The sequence below is a fragment of the Thamnophis elegans genome, chromosome 8 (assembly GCF_009769535.1).
Source record: "Thamnophis elegans isolate rThaEle1 chromosome 8, rThaEle1.pri, whole genome shotgun sequence".
In the NCBI taxonomy this organism is placed as follows: domain Eukaryota; kingdom Metazoa; phylum Chordata; class Lepidosauria; order Squamata; family Colubridae; genus Thamnophis; species Thamnophis elegans.
The window spans coordinates 80,707,330-80,716,923 of record NC_045548.1 but is presented as its reverse complement, the minus strand read 5'-3'; the positions used below and the strand labels follow the sequence as shown (position 1 = coordinate 80,716,923).

Sequence of the window (9,594 nt, the reverse complement as noted above, 5' to 3'; positions counted from 1 at the left end):
TCTAAAAGGTAAAGTAAACTTTATTGTCATTGAACCACAAAATAGATTTCTTTGGTTGTACAAATGTCACTAGTTACAGTCCTGATCTCCCCCCCCCCCGGACGACCCCGGGGGACTAGAGATGGATGACAGCCCAGCACCTATAAGTTAGTTAGCCACTGAAACCCTGCCTGATCACTCCCCAGTTGCTCCTTAAAAGCAAATGCTAAAATTAGTTTAAAAACAAAAAGCTCTAACCGGTGATGTCGAAGCAGCCACCTTGGTAGCTGGAGAAAGAGAGACGCAGACCTCCCATGCTACCCTCCTAAAGCCAAACCTCCCGTTCAAACGAGCCTTTCTCGGCGATTTGGCCTAAGCGATGCCCCCGTCCTGTGGAAGGCTGGCAGCCTGCCCGGTGGGTGCCAGCAGAGTCCCTCGCCCCGCCCCCCCCCTTTCCCAGATGGCCCCGCAGCTCCACCGGCCAGGCTCAAAGCACCGGCTGGGCTGGTGGGGGCCACAGTCGCAATCCTGGGACTTCACCGGAGGCCGCCAGGCCCCTCCCCCCGCACTACTCCAAGCCCCTGCCTCGCCACACCCCTAATGCCACTAGCCGGCCCCTACTCGGCTTCCCCCTTGTCTACCCTGCCTGGCACAGCAGCGCCCAAAACGCTCCCCGCCAGCAGGTGGTGCTGGGCACCCTAAGGGAAGGTGGGGACAGGCACGGGGGCCCCACCGCTGGTCGGCTAACAACCGGTACGTCTCCAGCAACGACCACAGCTGATGCCACGTGGAAACAGTTTCGTGGCCCTCCTCCACCCACTATTTACAGACCCCACATCCCATCGGTTCCCCTCACCCCCAATGCTCTCCCTCAGTTTCGTCACGACCTGTCCCAGTGCATTGCAAGGAGGTCCAGAGCCCCACGGTCCATCGGGAGGCCCAGCAGCCGAGCGCCCCACTCCGTCCCGTTGGCCTGGCTGTGTCCGTACAGTCTCCAACGACAGGCGTGTTATGTCGGGACGGCGGCTTCTAAGCTGTGTTGGGCCTGCTGGAGGTTGCGCTCCTCGCCAAACAGCCCCAGCTCCTGGCCCGCAGAGGGTCCGTGGGTCACCAAGGGCTCTGGGCTCCCACCACCATGGTCCTGGCGCCCTAAGGGGAGGAGGAAGGAGAGGTCAACCTGCTCTTCGGCCAGGGGCCTTCTGGGACTATGGCCCTCCAGAAAGATACTCCTCACTCCACAGGTGGAGCACCCCTTGCTCTCTCCAAGGAAGGTCAAGAAGCGGCTAAGCATGGGTTTTTTTGGGGGGGGGGTCCCTTATCCCCTGGCCCAACGGCTTGGCCACACATTCCTCCTCCTTGCTGTCTGGGGCCGCAGAGAGCCCGGCCGGCCAGTCGGCCACCCACCTGAGCTGCTGCCGATGCTGCCAAGACGTTTGCAGGATTCTCGTGCATCTGGAGTCTGCAAGAACAGAGGAGGATCAGCCCCCCTCCGGCAGCCCCCCCACCTGCCTGCCTCCCCCCCCAAGCCCTTGATGGGGGCGCCCAGAGAAAGGGGACACTTCAAGGAGGAGAGCAGGAGTCAAAGGAAGGCTTCTAGGGCAGGGGGGGGGATCAAGGGCTGGCCGCAAGGACAGAGGGGTGGGATGAGGGTTATTGGGGGGGGGGGGGATGTCCTACCAGGCACAGCCGGTTCTTTTAAACAGGCTGCTGCAGCCTCAGGTCTGCTCTTGTGCCCGGGGGGCACTGGCCGGAGCCAGACCATGATTGGTGTGGCCGGCACAGGTGAGATTTAACCGTTCTGACCAGTTCGCCCGAACCGTTGGTTAATTGCTTATGCAGTTCAGAGAACCGGTTAAAAATAAAGAGGACCCCCCTCCCCCTCCCTTCAGTTAATAGCTCCTCTTAACAGTTGCAGCTGAAATGCAGGCCATGCACCACAGGGATAAAGAAATGGACAGGATCGGGGCAGGGAAACCCATCAATCACCCATCGAGAGACGGGGTTAACCTTTTCCTTTCAGGAAGGAGGAGGAGAAGATTACAAACATTTTCATTATAAAGAGTGTTAAGTAAGACTTCTGTGACCAGCTGAGACACCCTGGAGACCTTTTATAGCTGCTGCCGGGTCGGCCACTGCTTGTTTCTTCCTGGGGGAAAAGATCCAGGAGGGGACCAGGATGCAGCTGGAGCCTACGGGCCGGGAGTTTAGTGCCTGTGTGGCCCAGCCACGTGGAGCGCCCAATTTAGAACCCAGAAGAATAGGAGGGTTGATGGCTTTTGGCAGCACGAAGAGGCTTTCAATGACCTTGAGCAGCTGCTCTGGGTTCTCCTCTCAGCTGCCGCGGTCGCGTTGACCTTTTTTAAAAAGGGGGGGGGTGGCTTTTTTTAGGTTTCCTGCATTGTTCCAGTGGTGCCTGGGGGTGTCCTTTTGGGGTGCCCTGCTTCCCTCCCTCTCTTTGAAAGCCCCTCGTGATGGAGCACCCAGAACCCCCGAAGGCCGTTCCATTGGTTGACTGATCTCACTCTTAGGCAATTTCTCCTTAGTCCTAGGCGGCTTCTCTCCTTGGTTAATCTCCATCCATGGTTCCTTCTTCTGCCTTTTGGTGCTCCCTCTCTTTGTGTAGCGGCCCCTCTAATTTCCTGACGGAACAATTAATCAGCGGAACAACTTGCCTCCAGAAGTTGCAAATGCTCCAACACCGGAAGACAATCAGTTGTCTGAAGTGGTGTGGCAGGGTTTCCTGCCTAAACAGGGGGTTGGACTAGAAGATCTCTCTCTCCCTCCCTTATAAACATTGGAAGAGTGCCATTTCATTGTGCTGTATAATTGTGAGTTGGACTAAGGAGAAATTTCCTAAGGGTGAGATCAATCAAGTTGGCCACGGCCACCTAGTCACATGAGGCATTTCCCACAAAAAACACAGGGAGCCACAAAACCTGGGTAGGTGTGCCGTGTGTGTGTGTCTGTGTGTGTGTGTGTGTGTGTCATGTGACTGGGTATGAGTGACATTGAGTTGGCCACACCCTCCCACTCACATGACCCCCCACCCATGCCCACCAAGCCACGCCCACAGAAACGGCGAAACGGTAAAAAAAACTGAATCCCACCACTGGTGGCCGCCCCCCTCCACCGGCATCATGGGGCTCGGCTGACCGACGGGGAGGGCAGCAAGGAGAGGGAGGGAGGATGGAGGGAGGGAGGGAGAGGAGAGAAAGAACAGAAAGGGCCAGGACAAGGAAAGGGGGCTCCTTCCATGCTCTCGGGAAGCCAGGAAGCTGTCGTGGCCCCCAGCCCTCCTCCTCTTGAGCAGCCTCACTCAGACCACCCACAGCTCTGAGCACTTCCTCACATCTGGGCCTACGTGCCATCCAGCCCCTCCCCCCCTTCAAATTGGCGGGGACGAAGAGGACCGGCATCATTGGAGCTTCACTCCGCATCCATGGGAGGGGAGGGTCAGAGCGGGCGCCGTCTGGTGGGTAAGGAGGCAGAGCAGAAGCGGAGTTTGAGTCCTGCCTGGGGCCCCAAGACCCTCCCTCTCAGCTCTGGGGGCGGGGAGGAGGAGGAGGCCCCTTCCACAGAGGCTGCCGAGAGAAAGGGGCAGGACTGGGAGAGTCACACATGCACACCTACCTACATACCCAGAGTGTGTTGCAAGACAGGGACCGGTGGCCCTTCCCTACCAGCAGGAAAGCAGCACCCCTCCCCCAGGGGTCCCATACGGGTCCTCCGATGCCTCCCACCCAGCGGCCAACTGGGCGCCCCTCGGCTGGACAGCCTCCTCCTCGGACTCCTCCCTTTGCACGAGGCTCCCGCTCATCTCCTCCCCCCGCCAGTGTGGGCCTTGCCCCCACCTGCAGAGCCAGACAGGGCTCCCTTATTGCAGGCCAACCTCAAAGGAGCCACGCAAAGGTCCACCGCATGGTCAAAGCGTTCCCCCCCCCCCCCCCCGGGCATTCATTCGGAAGACGGCATCTTGTCTCTGAATCCGGCTGGTTCAGCCCAGGGACTCTCGGCTGGAGCAGTTCTCCCTCGGGCCCTTCTGCTTCCTCCCAGGGGAGCTAGCTTTATAAGGGGGTCAGAGAGCCCCCCCGTCTTGAGCCACTTACTTGCACGGGGGGGGAGGGGAGAAGGTCACCTGACTGGCACAGACTGCCCTCCCCCTGCAGATCTTCCCCATCAAAGGCAGCAGAATTCAATGAGGGCCCCAGGGCCCCTCCTGGCTACTTGATATAGGGGAAGGGGGGGGGGGCAAAAGGAAGGAAGACGCTCTGGAGGTGAGGCTGGACTGGCCCATTTTAGCCCCTTCATAAATGGCCTGGACTGAGTGGGGATGGGGGGCAGACAGCTGGCTAAGCCTGCAGACCCCTTTGGCCATTTTGGACCCCAGAAAATCAGCAGTGAGCCGAGGGGGGGGGGTCTGGCCTGCAGGTGAACCACAAAGTGATGGGGGGGGGAGGGCCAGGAGACCGGCTGTCAACACACAGTCACACACCCCTCCCGACCCCCGGAGCTCACCAGGCGAAGCCAAGGACATCCTGGCTTGACAAAGGCAGCAGCTGGCCTTGGAGCTCAACGGTGGTCCAGGACTGGGACCCCAAGGGAAGGAGGAGGCCTTGCTGGACTCTCCCCCACCACCCCCAAGAGCCCTGCACCCAGGCTGCCCTGTCCCACCCACTCCCTTAGAAAGAGCCGGGGGGGGGGGATGTTACCAAGCTCCCCCCTGGGGGAAAGGCCTTTGGAGATGCTCTGGGTCGAAGGGAGGGGCCAAGGCCCACTTGGCCTGGAGAGAGTGGGCAGCCGCAGGGCCATGGCCGGGGGGGGGGGATCTGGAGCGGACATAAGCTCCTCCTTTGCCAGAGGAGCCGCTTAAGAAACAGACAGAGGGCCAAGAGCCCCTTAAGGGCTCCGTCCTACTTTGGGGGCCCCTAGCGGTCCAGTTGCAGAGAGGAAGCAGCCCCTGATGCCCAGAGGCCCAGAGGGGTAGCCTGAGAAACTGGGAAGGGCTTCAACTATCCCCCCCCCACCTTGTGGGGAGGGGTTTCCTGACCATGCCCCCCTCCATGCAGATTGTACCTGGATTTCATATACAGGTTTGGAAGAAGGAATGGCTGCAAATTCCCTGTAGAGGAACTTCTTTTCAGGCAAAGACTGGAAGGGCCAGCGGGGAGAGGCAGAGGGGAGGGGGGGGCGATTGGGGGGGGGGGAGAGCAGAGGCAGAGAGAGAGAGAGAGAGAGAGAGAGAACAAGAGTGACCAGAGCCCAGGGAAGGCAGGCAAGGCCTCTGCCCAGGGAAGCCTCACTTGCTCCAGGGAGAGCAGAGCGGGGGCCCTCCAGCTGCTGTGGGTTTGGGTCCCTGGGCCCCCACCAGACCCCCTGTCTCCGGCCCTCCCGGCAGAGGGCGAGAGAAGCCCCCTCTGCCTGGCTGCAAAGCTAAAGGCCCCAGAGTCCTTTCTAGGTGGGGCCCCCAGAGTCCCCGTGCCAAGCCACGCCTGGCAACACCCCCCCCCCCCCCGGAAAAGCCTCTCTGCTGCGCAGGGATCTCCTACCAGCCGCCCTGGAGAAACTGCGACCCGGGAAGCACCGTCTGCAAAAGAGGGGGGGGGGCAGAGGAGTTTCAGAGACTCTCTTCCGGAGTCCATGCGCCAATGTCCAACGGAAGAGAAGACGCACCTTCCAAGGGCGTGGGGGAAGGCGTGGGGGCCGGGGAGGGTGACTCTGCCAGCTGCTCCAACGTGCCACGCTTCTTGTTCTCCCTGGATTTGGCAATCACCATCTGGGCCTTGAGGGCATCCTGCTCCAGAGACTTCATTCTGCCGCAGGGAGAAAGAGCCGTCGGGGGCCTTGTGGGTCCTGCCCGGGGTGGCCCCTGGGCCCTTAGGTGGCCCTGGACCCTCTGACTACTTCCCCCCCTCCCGGCACCTACCGTGCTGCTCGCCACATGGCCCGCTTCTCCGCTTCCAGGGCTCGGCGCTCGGCTGGGGAGAGCTCCTTCTCCGGGATGGCCAGCAGCTCCGGGCTCTGCACCCGCAGGCGTTCCTGATGCCGCCGTTCGGCTTTGGCTGTCCGGACTGGCACCCCCGGCTCCCCCCCTCTGGCGCAGACGGGGCTCATCCTGTCAGAGGGAGGTTGCCAAGGCTCAGCCGGGGAGGGGGACTTCCTCCTCTCCTCCCCCTCTGCTTATCAGAGACAGTGAGCTCACCAGGCGGTTGGGGGGAGACTGCCCCCGTTCTGCTTCTCCACCCTGTACTCAACGCCTTCGATGAAGATGCTGGAGGGGCACCCCGTGCCTGGGGGGGGCTGGCTATGCGCCTCCTCCTCCTCCTCCTCCTCCTCCTCCTCCAGCAACTGGACTCGCTTCTGTTGGAGTTTCCGAGCTGCTGAGAAAGAGACTGTGTATGTGGGGGGGTGTCAAAACAGGAACCCCCTCACAGCCTCTCCCTTGGAGTAGGAGGGGCCCTGAACTTCGCCCACGCAGCAGCAGCTGGACGGGGTGGGGGCCGAGGCTGCCACCTATGCAGGAAGGGATTTGAGAGAGCTACCAAATGGAACACACAACACAATCGCAACGGGGAAGCCCCCCCCCCCACGGCCAAACAGGAGCCGCTTGAGAGCAGTTTCCAAAGGGAACAGGTGAGCCCTAAGCCCCACAGCAGCCCCCACCCCCAGGGCCGACCCAGCCAGGGCAGCAGCCGAGACCTGCTTTTTCCTAGGGGTGGGTGAGAAGCTGGCCAGATGGGCATGGAAGCAGTTGGCGCAGGCCCTCAGCTGGCGGAGCTGCTGGAGTTCTTGCCCAAGGAGCAGCAGCAGCAGCCGGCCAGAAGGACCCCGCCCCGCCCCGCGGGCCCCACCTTCTTCCTCCTTCATCTTCTTCAGGTCTTCCTCCCCGACCAGAGAGACTCGCTTCAGGGGCTTCCCGGCGGCAGGCGGCTGCTTCAGCTCCAGTTCAAAGTACTTCTGCCTCTCGCGGAAGGTGCGCTGCTCCGGGCTGTGTGGGCTGCCCGGCCATGGGCTCTGTGGGGCACGGAGGCGGCGTGGGCTCAGCTGGGGTCAGGCGCCCTGCCCCGAGGCCGCTCCCACGGCCCATACTCCTTACCTCGGAAGAGACGGGCGGCACCCGATCAAGGCTCCTCTGGCCAGGCAGCTCCTGGGGGGGGGGGGAGGACACAGGATGAGCGCGGCACAGGTTGAGCCACAGACCATCCCACCCCCAACCCCCACCCCAGGGCCCAGGCCTGCCTCACCTCCGTCTCCAACGGGAGCTGCAATCCTGGGACGGCGGCCAAGGCCTTGTACACCTGCTTGGCACTGAGAGGGGGGTCCTCGCATTGCGACAAGGGTCCGGACTGCCAAGGCTGTGGGGAGAGCCAGGGAAAGGCAACTGACAGGGCCCCCGAGACGGCATGGGGCAGGCAGGGCAAGGGCAGGGCAAGGGCGGGGGTGTCTCCCCAGGCACTCACCAGGCCGTTGGGGCTAGAGACCAGCTCAGGCTGCTGCAAAGGGCTGGGGCTGCCCTGCCCCTCCGTGGGGCCCAGGGCTGAGGTCAGGCGGAGGCGAGAGACTGGCTGAATTCTCCCGGGCTTGGTCTGCATGCATGCCAGAGGGAGAAGCGGGTCAGAGGGCAGGCTGGCCTTGTGCCCAGCAGAGAGCCGCCCAGGGCAAGCTGAGGCCAAGAGCAGCTAAGGGCAGGCAGAGGCACCGGGGGCCGATCCAGGAAACGGAAGGGCCGCCGTCCAACAGCCATTGCTGCCTCAGGACTCCAGGGCTGCTCAGGGCCACGAGGCCCTAAAGGAGGGGGGGGGGTTTACAGGATACAGAAGCTGGGGGGGGGGGGGTAGGCAGAGGGCAGCAACCGAAGGGCACTTACAAAAAGAGTCTCTTTGCCCGCCAGGCAGAAAGGCTGGGACGGGGCCGAGCACTGGAGAATGACCAGGCCAGAGAAGGAAGCAGAGAGAGAGAGAGAGAGAGGCTGACCGGCTGCCAGGAGCAACTGGCACAGACTGCGCCCCGCCCCAGGGCCTCCCTACCTGCTGGCTGCCGGCAGGCTCCCGCTGGGCAGACTCGGCTTCCCCCACTACCACGCCCTGCAAGAGAAGGAGGCGGCAGCCGTGAGGACCCCGCCACCACCACCACCAACTGCGGGGGGAGGGAGCTTCCGCTTGATCTCAGGGTGGGCACAGCTCCCCGAACCAGCTGCCCAGCCAAGGCCGAGCCGCACTGATTCGTAAAGGACGGGGGTGGCACGATATTTCCCAACAACCAGCGATGCTGTCGCTTGTTCCTGGGCACTGTAATTTTGAATGTCTGTTAAACTGGTCGTAAGGTCGAGGACTATCTGGGCATGTCTTCCATGTCCGTGTGTTCCGTGATCAGAACCACGCTGGGAAGGCTTTCCGTGCCACCTGCTGTGGAAATGGGCACGGAGGAAGCAGGACACGAAGAGAACCGGTGGGAGGAGACGCCCTGAGGCAGCCAGGAACACAAACAGCCAGGACCGAAGTCTCCTGTACCAGACCCACCAGGCAGAGGCAACTGGGGGAGACGGGTGGAAGGGAGGAGGAGGAGGAGGAGGAGAGAACCAGCGGAAAGGTGGGTGGACTGAGACACCTGCTGAGAGGGCCAAGGGAGCCGGAGGGAAAGTGGGGTGGAGGTGGGTTTTCTTACTGGTTAGGTAGAACTTTATCTCCTGGTTCGCAGAAAGAAAGGAAAGTTCATCGAGGTCAAAGTGTCCTAAATGGGTATTCTAGAAATGTGGGGTTTTTTGCCCATTTATCTATCAATGACTGGGGGGGGCGGGGGTCCCCTCTCCAGAGCCTACAGAGACCGAGCGATGGCCGGCAGCTGGCCTGAACTCCTTCTAGCGGAGGCCTTTGGCTCCTTTGCGGATGTCCTGTCCCCCGGGGCGTGTGGTTGGGGTCATGGCTGCTTTTTGCAACGTCCTTATTTAGCAAAAACTAAAATCAATATCACACAGTTAAACACACACAGACACACACACACACACACACACAGACACACACACTCCTTAGAGAAGGAAATCAGCAGAGATGAAGCTTTGAGAGGTGAGACCACGGGGTGAAGGAAATGGAGAGAATGGCTAAGGCCCCTTTTGAGGGGAAGCCCCGTAGCAGCCTTGGCTCCCCCTTCTCCCCACCTGCCCCCCCCCCCCCAGGAAGCGAGAGGCAGCCCCAGGAAGGCTCCGTCTCCTGGGCCAGAAGCAGCAGATAGGAAAGGCTGCTCGGCCAGGCAGCACCATGCAACATCACGCCACGCCAGTTGCTCGCCCCCCTGCCTTGGTGTAGAGGCTGGTCTTCAGCAGTGCCCTCTGGCTGTAGACAAGGGGCGCGCCCCCCCCCAGATGGCAGGGCCCTGCCAACTGGCCCACACAAAGGGGTTGGTGCTGAAAGGGAGGGGCTGGGAGTCCACCAAGGTCTGCTGCCCTGGAAGCACCGCCTGGGCACTGCCCGCCTGACCCCTGTCCTGGGAGGAAGCCTGACCGGTGGGGACGTCCAGCAGGGGAAGAAGCCAACCAGCCTGGCAGGAACTGGCAAGAAGAGGAGCCGGGGGGGGGGGCTGTTGGGCAACTTCCAAGATGGCTCTTCCACTTCCCGCCCTGAG

At 61.8% G+C, this 9,594-nt stretch overlaps 1 protein-coding gene across 5 annotated transcripts in view; it reads right to left on the bottom strand.

Annotated features, from left to right (window-relative positions):
- SCRIB (scribble planar cell polarity protein) overlaps window positions 1-9,594 on the bottom strand; it is a 35,902-nt gene continuing 26,308 nt past the window's right edge. For 2 of the 5 annotated variants that reach the window (XM_032222500.1, XM_032222503.1), the window contains 13 exons: window positions 8,004-8,060; window positions 7,844-7,894; window positions 7,437-7,562; window positions 7,221-7,331; window positions 7,073-7,123; window positions 6,828-6,990; window positions 6,179-6,356; window positions 5,903-6,091; window positions 5,650-5,789; window positions 5,526-5,563; window positions 5,053-5,127; window positions 1,384-1,438; window positions 1-1,128 (listed from right to left, as the gene is read on the bottom strand). In XM_032222500.1, coding sequence (XP_032078391.1) covers window positions 989-1,128; window positions 1,384-1,438; window positions 5,053-5,127; window positions 5,526-5,563; window positions 5,650-5,789; window positions 5,903-6,091; window positions 6,179-6,356; window positions 6,828-6,990; window positions 7,073-7,123; window positions 7,221-7,331; window positions 7,437-7,562; window positions 7,844-7,894; window positions 8,004-8,060 — 1,374 coding nt within the window. In that variant the 3' untranslated portion in view covers window positions 1-988. The remainder of the gene's footprint in view (window positions 1,129-1,383; window positions 1,439-5,052; window positions 5,128-5,525; window positions 5,564-5,649; window positions 5,790-5,902; window positions 6,092-6,178; window positions 6,357-6,827; window positions 6,991-7,072; window positions 7,124-7,220; window positions 7,332-7,436; window positions 7,563-7,843; window positions 7,895-8,003; window positions 8,061-9,594) is intronic. The other 3 variants (XM_032222501.1, XM_032222504.1, XM_032222502.1) reach the window with 3 other exon arrangements.